The 16123-nt window shown below is 39.4% G+C and overlaps 1 protein-coding gene across 1 annotated transcript in view; it reads right to left on the bottom strand.

The window, feature by feature from the left end:
* Positions 1 to 8484, bottom strand: part of ARNT (aryl hydrocarbon receptor nuclear translocator) — a 52302-nt gene extending 43818 nt beyond the window's left edge. The window contains exons 1-2 of the mRNA XM_049880383.1: positions 8301 to 8484; positions 1006 to 1117 (exon numbers count right to left, since the gene is read on the bottom strand). Of these exons, the coding sequence (XP_049736340.1) occupies positions 1006 to 1117; positions 8301 to 8373 (185 nt within the window). The 5' untranslated portion in view covers positions 8374 to 8484. The remainder of the gene's footprint in view (positions 1 to 1005; positions 1118 to 8300) is intronic.
* Positions 8485 to 16123: the final 7639 nt, after the last annotated feature.

Consider the following 16123-nt stretch of genomic DNA (forward strand, 5'->3'; position numbering starts at 1 on the left):
GAGACTGACTTGATTTGCAAGCTTTCACTTTGAGCACAATGAAAATATTTTTTTTTAAAAAAAAGGTATGTTCAGGTCCTAACCCCCAGTACCTGTGAATGTAACCTTATTTGGAAATAGTGTTTTTGCAGATGTAATTAGCTGACAGGAGGCCATACTGAAGTAGAGTGAGCTCTAATCCAATATGACAAATGTCATTAGAGGAAAAGAAACACAGAGCTAGAGAAACAGAGAGAACACCACCTAAAGAGCAAAGGTGAGATTAGAGCAATGCACCTATAAGTCAAGGAATACCAAGACTGTCAGCCATCACCAGAAGCTAGGAGAGAGGCATGCAACAGATTCTCCCTCAGAGCCCTCAGAAGCAATCAACATGGCCGACACCCTGATTTTGGACAGCCAGCCTCCAGTACTGTGATAGAATAAATTTCTGTTGTTTTAAGTCTCCCAATTTATTAATTATTGCTGTAATTAATTACAGCAACCCTAGGAAACTAATACAGTATCCTTCTAGCAATCAGCACAATGCTTTAGAGGCTAAGCAGGTATTTAATACTTTTGGAACTAAATGTACTCTGCATTTAAAACCAAGAAACATGTCAGTAACGTAGAGGAGAAATATTGTAGGGTTCAGTATTCTATACATTCTGAAAAGTAAGACTCCTATTAAAATGGTTTTGAGAATGCAGACACAAAGCTTAATGAAAGCAACAAACTGTTTCTGCAGCAAAAGCGAAATCTCTGGGCTTAGTCACAGTCCTTTACCCTGCAGAGATCTTTGGTTAAAAAAAAAAAGAAAAAAAAACTGCTTATGAGAAACTTAGACTAAAAACACCAATTTTATATAAGGTCACATCCAAGGACTAGACAGAGTTGTATGACAGCAGTATAGTTAAGTAACCAGCTGAAGTAAGAGGGTAAGGAATAGCCAAGTGGGTTCAGCAACTACCTAAATCAGGTTAGTTTATAAGAGAGACAATCTTGATAGTCTATACCCAAGCTCACCCTGGTCGCCGCTTAATAGCCCTCTGGACAATAACCCCTCCGCCTTGAATCCCAGGCCCAGAGTTTCCAGAGGCAATGGCTGGTCCCAGTGACGGTACATCTGATGTCATTTCTGTCAGAGAAAACAGGAAATACACTTTAAAAAAAAAAAAGGGTCCTTGCTTATCACTACAACATCAAGTTGGCTAGAAGAAAAGTTAAAGCTATGGGTAAAATCTAAGTTGTCCGCTAAAAAACCCAAACACTCAGACCTACACACATATAAAAAACACACACACATAAAATTGGTTTGTGCATTTCATTCATGTAACATATATTTATAACTCAGCTCCTTTTATGTATCTTATTTGGAAAATACAGAAAATCCCAAAGGTAAAAATCATCAAAATTCAAACACTTAAAAAAAATCGTACAGAGTAAAACAAAATCACTCCTCATGTCTCCCTTTCCTGCTGCCGTGCTCCTCCTCTTTCCTTCTAATCAGTCTCATCCGAGAGATAATCACTGTTGAATACATCTTATCTTCTCATTTTTTCTTTCTAGTTTGCATATACTCATCTCTATAATCAAAAACAAGCAAATTTTTTCCTTAATAAAAACGGAATCCTGAGCTCATTTTGATCTGCAGCTTGCTTTTGCCACATAAATATAGATCATGCATACCTAACACACGCTCAACACACATATATACCTCAGTCTTTTTTCTAACTTCACATTGTATAAACATACGTTTTATTCTACCATTTCCCAACCGACTGTTTTTAGGTTGTTCCCAATTATAAACAATGCTCCAAAAACATTTACATATACAGCTTTAAATTCTCTTGCTGTTTAGGACAGACTCCTACAGTGGAACTCGCTGTGTCCAAGTATATAAGCATTTAAAATTTTGATAGATACTGCTAAATTACATTACAAAAAGGCTGCTACAATTTCTGCTCCCACCAATAGGATATCAGAGTACCTACTTCCTTATCAGCACTAGATGTTATACTTCTGATTATTACCAAATCTGACAGGTAAAAATGGTACCTTATTTGTTTTAATTTGTATTACCTGCCTACAAAATGAGGTTATGCTTCTTTTTTATGTTTACTGGTTATCTGAAATCAGTGATGTGACTCTTCACATCTTTAATATTTTTATGCTGAACATTATCTGTCTTTCTCTAATTTATGGGATCTTTATCAGAATATAAAGGCTATTAAGCCCTCTGCATACTAAAAAAAACCCAAACCCATTGCCATCGAGTCGATTTCGACTCATAACGACCCTATAGGACAGAGTAGAACTGCCCCATAGAGTTTCCAAGGAGCGCCTGGTGGATTCGAACTGCCGGCCCTTTGGTTAGCAGCCGTAGCACTTAACCACTGCGCCAGCCGGGTTTCCCCTTTGCATACTATATATTATAAATGGTTTCTCACCATCTATATTTGTCTTTAACTGTATAAACATCTATCATTTTTATGTTGTCAAATTTATAAATGTTTTTCTAAACAGTTCCTGAATTTTCTGTCTTGCTTAAGAAGGCTCTTCCACAACCTGGTTATTTCTACATTTTCTTATTTTTGTTTTTTACATTTAGATCTTTAATCTATCTAGAATTTATTTTTGTATACGGTATAAGGTAGGGGTCTAATTTTTCTTTTCTTCCATCCCAACTGCAGGCAATGGCTGGGTTAGGCCCCAATGGTCCAGCGCCATCCATCTTCAGGGCTAGTTGATTCAGCACGTGAGTTGTTACACACTCCATGGCAGATGCCGACTTCCAAGGCTACTGTCCTGATCGTCTGTATCAACCAACACCTTTTCTGGGGTGTGATGAGTGTTGGCATCGAGCACCATAACCCGGTGTTCACTCATCCCACAAAGCTTACCAAAAGTGGCCCACTAAGCACTCACATTCCACGCCCGGCGCTCCACACCAGCGAGCCGGACTTGTTACATATTTAAAGTTTAAGAATAGATTGAGATTATTTCGGTCCCAAGATCTCTAGTCATTCACTTCACCAGATAATACTGTGCAAGAGTACCAGCTATCCTGAGGGAAACTTTGGAGGGAACCAGCTACTAGATGGTTCAATTAGTCTTTCACCCCATACCCAGGTCAGATGACCAATTTGTACGTCAGGACCAATACAGCCCTCCACCAGAGCTTCCTCTGGCTTCACCCTGCCCAGGCATAGTTCAGCATCATTTTCACACCTCTTGTCAGTTTGTCGTACTGTGGGGGTTTGCATGCTGCTGTGACGCTGGAAGCTATGCCACCAGTTATATCAAATACCAGCAGGGTCACCCATGGTGGACAAGATTCAGCAGAGCTTCCAGACTAGGAAGAAGGACCTGGCAGTCTACTTCTAAAAGAAAAGGCCAGTGAAAACCTTATGAATAGCAGCAGAACACTGTCTGATATACTGCCGGAAGATTAGCCCCTAACTCAGGTTGGCAGACACTCCAACAATGACTAGGGAAGTAGACTTGACCTTAAAGACGTGGGTGGAGTAAAGCTTTGGGAACCTTCATTTGCTGATGTAGCATGACTCAAAATGAGAAAAAAGAGCTGTAAAGATCCATTAATAATCAGAACGTGGAATGTACACGAAGTATGAATCTAGGAACATTGGAATTTGTCAAAAATGAAATGGAACACATAAAGATCGATATTCTAGGCATTACCAAGCTGAAATGGACTGGTATTTGGCTGTTTTTAATTAGACAATCATATGGTCTACTATGCTGGGAATGAGAAATTGAAGAGGAATGGTATCACGTTCATCATCATAAAGACCATTTCAAGATCCATCCTGAAGTACAATGCTGTCAGTGGTAGGATAATATCCACACGCCAACAAGGAAGATCAGTTAATACTATTATTCAAATTTACCCACCAACCGCTAAGGCCAAAGATGAAGAAATTGAAGATTTTTACCAACTTTTGCAGTCTGAAATTGATCAAACATGCAATCAAGGCACACTGATAATTACTGGTGACTGGAACAAAAAAGTTGGAAACAAAGAAAAGGATGGGTAGTTGCAATATACGGCCTTGGTGATAGAAATGACGTTGGAGGTCACATTATAGAATTTTGCAAGGTCAATGACTTCTTCACTGCAAATACCTTTTTTCACCAACATAAACAGTGACTAAACACATGGGGACTATATACATCCTCACCGGATGGAATACACAGGGATCAAGTCAACTTCTGTGAGATGACAGAGAAGCTCAATATCACCAGTCAGAACAAGACCAGGGGTCATTGTGAAACAGACCATCAACTGGTCAAGTTGAAACTGGAGAAAATTAAACCAAGTCCAAGAGAGCCAAAATACGACCTTGAATATACTCCACCTGAATAGAGACCATCTCAAGAACAGATTTGACGCATTGAACACTGATAACTGAAGACTAGACGAACTGTGAGATGACATCAAGGACATCGTACACGAAGAAAGCAAAGATCATTAAATAGACAGGAAAGAAAAGACCAAAATGGGTATCAGAAGAGACTCTGAAACCTGCTCTTAAACGTAGAGTAGCTAAAGCAAATGGAAGAAATTATGTAAAAGAGCTGAACTGAGGATTTCAAAGGGTGCCTCAAGAAGACAATTATGATGAAATGTGCAAACGCCTAGAGTTAGAAAACTAAAAGGAAAGAACATGCATGGCATTTTTCATGCGGAAAGAACTGAAGAGAAAATTCAAGCCTTGAGTTTCAATACTGGAGGATTCTATGGGCCCAAAAATATTCAACAACACAGGAAACATCAAAAAAAGATGGAAGGAATACACAGTCACTGTACCAAAAAGAATTGCTCTATGTTCAACCATTTCGGGAGGAAGAATATGATCAAGAACAGAAGGTATTCAAGGAAGAAGTCCAAGCTGCACTGAAGGCACTAGTGAAAAACAAGGCTCCAGGAACTGATGGAAAACCAGAGATGTTTCAACAAATAGATGAAACACTGGAAGTGCTCACTTGTCTATGCCAAGAATTTTGGAAGACAGATACCTGACCAACAAATTGGAAGAGGTCCATATTTGTGCCCATCCCAAAGAAAGGTAACACAACAGAGTGTGAAAACTATAAAACAATATCATTAATATCATAGGGAGTAAAATTTTGTTGACGATAATTCAAAAGCGGTTGCAGCAGTACATCGACAAGCAATTGCCAGAAATTCAAGCCAGATTCAGAAGAGGACGTGGAACGAGGAATATCATTGCTGATCTGAAATGGACCTAGGCTGAAAGCAGAGAATACCAGGAAGATGTTTACCTGTGGTTTTGTTTTGTTTTTATTGTGCTTTAAGTGAAAGTTTACAAATCAAGTCAGTTTCTCATATAAAAATTTATACACACCTTGCTATATACTCCTAATTGCTCTTCCCCTAATGAGACAGCACAGTCTTTCCCTCCACTCTCTCTTTTCCTGTCCATTTGGCAAGCTTCTGACCCCCTACGCCCTCCCATCTCCACTCCAGACAGGAGATGCCAACATAGTCTCATACGTCTACTTCATCCAAGAAGCTCACTCTTCACCAGTGTCATTTTCGATCCCATTGTCCAGTCCAATCCCTGTCTGAAGAGTTGGCTTTGGGAATGGCTCCCGTTGTGAGCTAACAGAAGGTCTGGGGACCATGACCTCCGGGGTCCTTCTAGTCTCACAGTCAGACCATTAAGTCTGGTCTTTTTATGAGAATTTGAGGTCTGCACCCCACTGCTCTCCTGCTCGCTCAGGGGTTCTCTGTTATGTTCCCTGTCAGAGCAGTCATTACCTGTGTTTTGACTATGCAAAAGCATCCAACTGTATGGATTGTAACAAATTATGGATAATATCGCAAAGAATAGAAATTCCAAAACACTTAATTGTACTCATGAGGAACCTGTACATAGGCTAGGAGGCAGTCATTCGAACAGAACAAGGGAATACTGCATGGTTTAAAATTAGAAAAGGTGTGTGTCAGGGTTGTATCCTTTCACCATACTTATTCAATCTGTATACTGAGCAAATAATCCCACAAAATAGACTGTATGAAGAACGCACCATCAGGACTGGTGGAAGACACGTTAACAACCTGCAACATGCAGATGACACAACCTTGCTTGCTGAAAGTGAACAGTACTTGAAGCACTTACTGATGAAGATCAAAGACTACAGCCTTCAGTATGGCTCAACATAAAGAAAACAAAAATCCTCACTACTGGATCAATAAGTAACATTATGATAAACAGGGAAAAGGCTGAAGCTGTCAAAGATTTTATTTTCCTTGGATCCAAAATCAACACCCATGGAAGCAACAGTGAAGCAATCAAATGAGACATTGCACTGGACAAATTTGCTGCAAAAGACCTCTTTAAAGTGTTGAAAAGCAAATATGTCACTTTGAGGACTAAGGTGCACCTGACTCAAGCCACGGTATTTTCAATCACCTCATATGCATGCAAAAGCTGGACAATGAATAAGGAAGACTGAAAAAAAGAACTGATGCCTTTTAATTATAGTATCTGACAAAGAATATTGAATATACCACGGACGGCCAGAAGAATGTACGAATCGGTGTTGCAAGAAGTACAGCCAGAACGCTCCTTCTAAACAAGTATGGCGAGGCTTCATCTAAAGTACTTTGGATGTGTTATCAGAAGGGACCAGTCTCTGGAGGAGGACATCATGTTTGGTAAAGTAGAGGGTCAGTGAAAAACAGGAAGACTCTCAACAAGATGGACTGACACAGTGGCTGCAACAATAGGCTCAAACACAACAAAATTGTGAGAATGATGCAGAACCAGGCAATGTTTCGTTCTGTTGTACAAAGGGTCCCTGTGAGTCGGAACTAACTCGACAGCACCTAACAAGAGCTCTAAATATTTTTCTTCCAAATGGGTAGCTAATTATTTCAACATCATTTGCTGAACATCCTTTCCTCACTTATCTGAAGTTTTTCTTTTGTTATACCATAAATTTCTATAGATTTTTTACTGTCTTTTTAGACTTTCATTCCGTACTAATATATTTTCCCGTTCATATACCAGCACTGAACACTTTCGATTATAGCAACTTTATAGTACATTTTCATTATCTAATAGGAAAAAGCCCTCCGTTGTCCATTAATTTATTTTTCAAAACTTTCCTATTAATGTCATACACTGACTTCTGCTCCTAGGATGATGGGAGTAGACATATGTTTCCCTATTCCTCCCAATAAGTACAACTCAAAATCCTGGACATTATATATAAAAGAAACATAAGACGACTTTTAAAGGTGGGAAGAATGCAGGCCAGCTAGGGATCTCACTACTCAAAGAATGGCACGGTAGTGAGTTCCCCTGGGTTTTTTCTTTGCCTCGTATGTCCTAGACTTGAAGCTGAAGAAACCGACAACCTGGAAATACCCATGGGGTACAGACAAAAACAAAAGCCTGCTCTCTACAGTCAACGGACCAGGAAAAGGGGCAGTCTAGCAGAAGAGAAAGTTCTTAGGTAGTAACCACTCAATTTCAGTCAAATCCCACGCAAAAAAACTGTGGTCCTACTTCTACCCATGCCAGCAAAGGCTGAGTAGGGAGCCTACACTTCCACCCTAACAAGGAAGTAATAACATACCCCAATACTTTCCGCAGGATGATGTCAGAGAAAGCCAAGTAGGGACCCAGAATTTTCATCCCCACTGGTTGGAAATGAAGGCCCACCTCCCACAATGTCGAAGGAGATCACATGGAGAACCTGGATTTCTACCCCCACCCAGTAGTCATGAAGTACTGCGCATCCCCCAACCCTCCACTGGGTGGTGTCAGATGAAGCACAGTGGAGAGTCAGAATTTCACACTGCCCAGTGGTGACGAAACCATTCCCATCATGATGTCAGTGGAGACAGTATGAGGAGCAGGAACGCACATCCCCACCCAGGAGTGACAAGAAGCCCCCTCCCCAAATCAACAGAGGCCACAGGCTTCTACCTCCAAGTAGCAGTAATGTGGCTACACTCCCTTCTTTCCCTGCCAAAGTGATGTCAGCGAAAGCCAGCTAAAATTGTTGTTGTTGTTGTTAGGTGCCGTCGAGTCGGTTACAACTCATACCGACCATATGCACAACATAACGAAACACTGCCCAGTCCTGCGCCATCCTCACAATTGTTACTATGCTTGAGCCCATTGCTGCAGCTTCTGTGTCAATCCATCCGGTTGAGGGTCTTCCTCTCTTTCGCTGACCTTCTATTTTACCAACCACATGTCCTTCTCCAGGGACTGATTCCTCTGGATAATATGTCCAAAGTATATAAGACATAGTCTTACCATCCTTACTTCTAAGAAGCATTCTGGCTGCACTTCTTCCAAGACAGACTTGTCCATTCTCTTGGCAGTCCATAGAAGGTTGAAATAAGATCCAGTGTTGCGTAACAGGTTTCAATCAAACATTACTCATCAGACCAACAACCTGGAAAATCTCAAACTGAATGAAAAATGACAATCAATACATGCCAACACCGAGATAACACAGATGTTAAGATAATCTGACAAAGATTTTAAAAAGAGCCATGATAAAAATGCTTCCACGAGCAATTGCAAAATAACATAAAACAAATGAAAAAATAGAAAGTCTCAGCAAAGAAACAGATGATATAAAGAAGCAAATGGAAATTTTAGAACTGAAAAACACAATAGCTGAAATAGAAAGCACAAGGCCTTAACAGCAGAATGAAAGGAACAAAGAAGAGAAATCAGTGAAACAGAAGATAGGACAACAGAAATTACACAATCTGAAGAGAAAGAAAGCGCACTGAAAAAAAAATTGAACAGAGCCTCAGTGATGAGTGGGGCTTTAACAAAAGTTTCATGTTATTGGAGTCCTGGAAGGAGAGGAGAAAGTAGAGAATGAAGAATATCTCTGAAAATTTCCCAAACTTGATAAAACAAAAACCTACAGGTTGAAGAAGTTGAGCAAATCCAAAAAAGGATAAACCCAAAGAAATCCGTGCCAACATACATCATAATTAAACTTCTCAAAACCAAAGACAAAAAAAATCTTGAAAGTAGCCAGACAATACCTTAAATGATATCTTACCTACAGGGAAAAAACAATTCTAAGGACAGGATTTTTCATCAAAAACCATGTAGGCCAAAAGAAGTGGCACAGTATTTTTCAAGTTCTGAAACAAAAACTGCCAACACAGAATGGTATATGCAATGAAAATATCATTCAGGAATGAAGGGGAAATCAAGACATTCTCAGATGAAGGGAAACTAAGAAGGGAATTTGTCCCCAGCAGACCTATATCCTAACAGAATGGCCAAAATAGTTTCTCTAAATAGAAAGGAAATGATAAAAGAAGGACTTAGTAGTATCAGGAATTAAAAAAGACATAGTAAGCAAAACTATGGGTAAAATCACACTTTGGTGAGAGGCGTCTGGGGTCTTAAATGCTAGCAAGCGGCCATCTAAGATGCATCAATTAGTCTCAACCTACCTGGAGCAAAGGAGAATGAAGAACACCAAAGACATGGTAAGTATGAGCCCAAGAGACAGAAAGGGCCACATAAACCAGAGATTCCATCAGCCTGAGACCGGAAGAACTAGATGATAATGCCTGGCTACCACCTATCACTGCCCTAACAGGGAACACATCAGAGAGTCCCTGATGGAGCAGGAGAAGAGTGGGATGCAGATCTCAAATTCTCATAAAAAGACCAGGCTTAATGGTCTGACTGAGACTGGAGGGACCCTGACAGTCATGGTCCCCGGACCCTTTGTTAGCTCAAAATTGGAACCATTCCCGAAGCCAACTCTCCACACAGGGATTGGACTGGACTATAAGACAGACAATGATACTGGTGAGAAGTGAGTTTCTTGGCTCAAGTAGACACATGAGAATATGTGGGCAATTCCTGTCTAGTGGCGAGATGAGAAAGAAGAGGGGGACAGGAGCTTGTTGAATGGACACGGGGAATACAGGGTGGAAAGCAGGAATGTGCTAATTAGCGGGAGAGCAGCTAGGAGTACCTAGCAAGGTGTGTATAACTTTTTGTATGAGAAACTGGCTTGATTTGTAAACTTCTACCTAAAGCATAAAAATAAATTTTTTTTTAAAAAGGAAAAAACATGGGTAAAATCAATAGGCTTTTCTTCTCGAGTTTTCTAAATTAAATTTGATGGTTGAAAAATATTAACTTTGAGGAAATATTTAAGACAACTATAAACAGGAGGGTAAAGGGTCCTAAAGGGAGGTAGGGCTTCTATACCTCACACAAACTGGTAAAATCACCACACAGTAGACTGTGAAAAGCTATGTATATATAATGTAATACCTACAGTAACCACTAGAAAAGGTATACAAAGAGATTCACTGAAAATCACAATATATGAACCAAAACTGAATTCTTAAAAAAAAAAAAAAGTTCAAGTAACCCACAGGAAGATGGGAAAAATAAAAGAGGAACAGAAAACAAAAATAAAATGGCAAACTTGAGTCCTAACATATCAATAATTATATTAAACGTACATTATCTAAATACACCAATTAGAAGACATAGACTGGCAGAGTGGATTAAAAAATATGACCCAACTTAGGCTGCCTACAAGAAATTCACTTTAAGTATAATGGTAGAGACAAGCTGAAAGCAAAAGGATGAAAAAGGATATATGAAGCAAATAATCAAAGGAAAGCAGGAATGGCTATATTAATAATAATCAGAGAAAGTAGACTTCAAAAAAAGCAAAGTACTACAGACAGAGTGGGACATTGTATAGTAACAAAAGTCAATCCACCAGCAATCCCAAATCCTCAACAACCCAAACCCATACCATCAAGTTGATTTCAACTCTTAGTGACCCTTTAGGACGGAGTAGAACTGCCCCACAGGATTTCCAAGGGTGTATATCTTCACAGAAGCCGACTGCCACATTTCTCCCTCGGAGCGGCTAGTGGGTTCAAACTGCTAACTTTCAGTTAGCAGCCAAGCACTTTAATAACTGTACCACCAGGGCTCCTCAAATTCTAAACAGCAGAGCTTCAAAATATGTGAAACTAAAACCGAAGGACCTGAAAAGAGACAAAACCACAATTATGGTTGGAGACTTTCAATAACCTTCTCTCAACAACTGATAGAACAACTAGAAATAAAGTCTACAAAGATACAGAATTCAACAGCACCATCAATCAACAAGTTCTAACTGACATTTATAGGAACACTCCACTCAGCTCATTCTTTTCAGGTGTACACAGAACTTACACTATACCCTGGGCAGTAAAATATCAAGAGAACTGAGTGTGTTCTCCAACCAAAAAGGAATCAAACTAGAAATCAAAACAGAAAAATCACAGAAATATCTCCAAACACTTGGGAACTAAACAGCATACTTCTAAATAACCAGTAGGCCAAAAGGGAAGTCTCAAAGAAATAAAAAAAATACACAAACCACCAATATCGGGAATGAAACAGGGATATTGTTACAGACCGTGAACACACAAAAAGGAATAATGGAACACACCCGTTGCCATCAAGTCAATTCCAATTCATAACAATCCCATAGGACAGAGAAGAACTGCCCCATAGGGTTTCCAAGGAGCTGCTGGTAGATTCAAACTGGTGACTTTTTGGTTAGAAGCTGACCTCTCAACCACTGTACCATCAAGGCTCCAATAAGAGAATACTAAGAACAATTTACACGTGTAAATTTGACAATTTATACAAAATAGATCACTTTAAAAAAACCGCAACTGAACCACTGTGCAATAGATATTTTGAATAGCCCTGTAACCACAAGTGTACCTCATTTTATTGCACTTTGCTTTTTTTTAATTATTCTGCTTTAAGTGAAAGTTTACAAATCAAGTCTATATGAAGAAGAACGGGGCATCAGGATTGGAGGAAGACTCATTAACAACCTGCGTTATGCAGATGACACAGCCTTGCTTGCTGAAAGTGAAGAGGACTTGAAGCACTTACTAATGAGGATCAAAGACCACAGCCTTCAGTATGGATTGCACCTCAACATAAAGAAAACAAAAATCCTCACAACTGGACCAATGAGCAACATCATGATAAACGGAGAAGAGACTGAAGTTGTCAAGGATTTCATTTTACTTGGATCCACAATCCACAGCCATGGAACAGCAGTCAAGAAATCAAAAGATGCATTGCATTGGGTAAATATGCTGCAAGGGACCTCTTTAAAGTGTTAAAAGCAATGATGTCACTTTGAAGACTAAGGTGCACCTGACCCAAGCCATGGTATTTCCAATCGCATCATATGCATGTGAAAGCTGGACAATGAATAAGGAAGACCGAAGAAGAGTTGACACCTTTAAATTGTGGTGTTGGCGAAGAATATTGAATATACCATGGACTGCCAAAAGAACGAACAAATCTGTCTTAGAAGAAGTACAGCCAAAATGCTCCTTAGAGGCAAGGATGGCGAGACTGCATCTTACATACTTTGGACATATTGTCAGGAGGGATCAGTCCCTGGAGAAGGACATCATGCTTTGGAGAGTACAGGGCCAGAGGAAACGAGGAAGACCCTCAACGAGGTGGACTGACACAGTGGCTGCAACAAGGAGCTCAAGCATAACAACGATTGTAAGGATGGCTCAGGACCAGGCAGTGTTTTGTTCTGTAGTGCATGGGGTCACTATGAGTCAGAACCAACTCGACGGCACCTAAAAACAACAACATATACTCCTAATTGCTCTCCCCCTAATGAGACTGCACACTCCTTCCCTCCACTATTTTCGTGTCCATTCGGCCAGGTTCTGACCCCCTCTGCCCTCTCATCTCCCTTCCAGATAGAAGCTGCCCACATAGTCTCGTGTCTACTTGATCCAAGATGTTCCCTCCTCACCAGTATCATTTTCAATCCCATCATCCAGTCCAGTCCCTGTCTGAAGAGTTGGCTTTGGGAATGGTTCCTGTCTTGGGCTAACAGAAGGTCTGGGGACCATGATCTCTGGGGTCCTTCTTAACTCAGTCAGACCATTAAGTCTGGTCTTTTTATGAGAATTTGAGGTCTGTATTCCACTGCTCTCTTGCTCCCTCAAGGGTTCTCTGTTGTGTTCCCTGTCAGGGCAGTCATTGATTGTAGCCGGGCACCATCTAGTTCTGGTGAAGTCTTTTTTGATGAGCATAAGTGTTTCATTTTTAGGAGTTCCTAGTTATCTAGTTTCTCTTCTGGTGTTCGTGCACTGTTCGTTTTCTATACTGTTTATGCCATGTATTAGGGCTCCTAGCATTGTCCCTATTTTTTCTTCCATGATCTTTATCATTTTAGATTTTACATTTAGTTCTTTGATCCATATTGAGTTAGTTTTTGTGCATGGTGTGAGGTATGGGTCTTGTTTCTTTTTTTTCAGATGGATATTCAGTTATGCCAACATCATGTGTTAGAGAGACTGTCTTTTACCCATCTAACGGACTCTGGGCCTTTCTCAAACATCAGCTGCTCACAGGTGGATGAATTTACATCTGGATTCTCAATGGAGTTCCACTGGTCTATGCATCTGTCGTACCAGTACCAGGTGGTTCTGACTACCGTGGCAGTATAACAGGTTCTAAAATCAGGTAGTGTGAGGTCTCCCACTTTATTCTTCTTCAGTAATGCTTTACTTACTTGGGGCCTCTTCCCCTCCCATATGAAACTGGTGATTTGTTCCTCCATGTCATTAAAAAATGTTGGAATTTGGATCGGGATTTCATTGTATGTGTAGATCGTTTTGGTAGAATTGACATTTTCACAAAGTTGTGTCTTCGTATCCATGAGCAAGGTATGCTTTTCCACTTATGTAGATCTCTCTTAGTTTACTGCAGTAATGTCTTATATTTTTCTTTGTATAGGTCTTTTATATCTCTGGTTAGATTTACTCGAAAGTATTTTAGCTTCTCGGGGGCTACTGGAAATGATATTGATTTGGTGATTTCCTCATGGAAGCTTTCTTTGTTGGTGTAGAGGAATCCAACTGAGTTTTGTATGTTTATTTGCATCCTTATACTCTGCTGAAATCTTCTCTTAGTTCCATCTGTTTTCTTGTGGGGTTTTCTGTATACAAGATCATATCATCTGAAAATAGGGATACTTTTACTTCTTCCTTACCAACCTGGATGCCCTTTATTTCTTTTTCTAGCCTAACTGCCCTGGCTATGACCTCCAACACAACTTGCAATAAGAATGGTGATAAAGGGCATCCTTGTCTGGTTCCCATTCTCATGGGGAATGCTTTCAGACTCTCTCCATTTCATATAAATGTCCTTCATTATGTTGAGGAATTTTTCTTCTATTCCTATTTTGCTGAGAATTTTTATCATGAATGAGTGTTGGGTTTTGTTAAATGCTTTTTCTGCATCAACTGATAAGATCATGTGGCTCTTGTCTTTTGTTTTATGTGATGGATTACATTGATTGTTTTTCTAATGTTGAACCACTCCTGTGTACCTGGTATGAATCTCACTCAGTTCTGGTGAATTATTTTTTGGTATGTTGTTGATTCCTTTGGCTAGAATTTTGTTGAAGATTTTTGCATCTATGTTCATGAGGGATATTGGTCTGTAATTTTCTTTGTGGTGTCTTTCCCTGGTTTTGGTATCAGGGTTATGCCGGCTTCATAGAATGCATTTGGGTGTATTCCATCCTTTGCTGTGCTCTGAAATACCTTTAGTAGTGGCGGTGTTAACTCTTCTCTGAAAGTTTTGTAGAATTCTCCAGTGAAGCTGTCAGGGCAGGCCTTTTTTGTGTTAGGAGTTTTTTAACTGCCTTTTCAATCTCTTCTTTTGTTATATGTTTACTTAGTTGTTCTACCCCTGTTTGTGATAGTTTAGGTAGGTAGTGTTTCTAGAAATTTGTCCGTTTCCTCTAGGTTTTCAAATTTGTTGGAGTACAATTTTTCATTGTACTCTTACGATTCTTTTAATTTCAGTTGGGTCTGTTGTGATATGGCCCGTCTCATTTCTTATTTGGATTATTTGCTTTCTCTCGAGGTTTTCTTTTGTCAGTTTGGCCAATGGTTTATCGATTTTATTGATCTTGTCAAAAAAACAGCTTTTGGTCTTGTTAACTCTTTCCATTCTCTATTTCATTTATTTCTGCTCTAATTTTTATTATTTTCTTCCTTCTGGTGCCCAAGGACTTTTATTGCTGCTCTCCTTCTACTTTTTCAAGTTGTAGGGTTAATGCTGTGATTTTGGCCTTTTCTTCTTTTTGGATATGTGCGTTTATTGCTATAAATTGACCTCAGAGCACTGCTTTTGCTGTGTCCCAAAGGTTCTGGTAGGATGTGTTTTCATTCTCATTTGATTCTGTGAATTTATTTCATCCTTAATTTCTTCTACAGCCCAGTAGTTTTTAAACAAGGTGTTGTTCGGTTTCCATGTATTTGATTTTTTTCCCTTCCTTTTTCTGTTTTTGATTTCTACTTTTATGACTTTATGATCAGAAAAGATGTTTTGTAATATTTCAATATTCTGGATTCTGTTAAGGCTGGCTTTGTGGCTTAATATGTGGTCTATTCTGGAAACTGTTCCATGTGCATTGGAAAAGAAAGTATACTTGGTTGCCGTTGGGTGTTGTGTTCTTTATATGCCTATGATACCAAGTTGGTTGACTGTGGCATTTAGATCTTCTGTCTTTACTGACCTTCTTTCTGTATGTTCTGTCCTTCACGGAAAGTGGTGTGTTGAAGTCTCCTACCATTATTGTGGAGCTATTTCTCTTTTCAATGCTGTCAGAGTTTAAGTATTCTGGAGCCCAGTAGCTGGGTGCATAAATATTTTAATCCATTCTGCAACTCTGTCTCTTTACAGGTGCATTTAGTCCATTTACATTCAGCATAATTATTGATAGGTATGAGTTTTTTTTATGAGTTTAGCACCGTCATTTTGATGTCTTTTTGTGTGTATGTTATGGATAGTTTCTTTGTCCCACTTTATTTTCTGAGCTGAGTCATTTTTCTTTATTTTTTTTCATCTTTTTCACTGCTGTTGATTTTGTATTTGCTGAGTATGTTTTTGTTTTTTATTTTGATATGTAGGATTGCTAGTTTCCTTGAGGTTATCTTAATATTTACCCCTATTTTTCTAACTTTAAACCAGTCTTTATTTCTTTATATCACCTTGACCTCCTCTCCATACGA

Source organism: Elephas maximus, chromosome 3, assembly GCF_024166365.1.
Source record: "Elephas maximus indicus isolate mEleMax1 chromosome 3, mEleMax1 primary haplotype, whole genome shotgun sequence".
NCBI lineage: Eukaryota > Metazoa > Chordata > Mammalia > Proboscidea > Elephantidae > Elephas > Elephas maximus.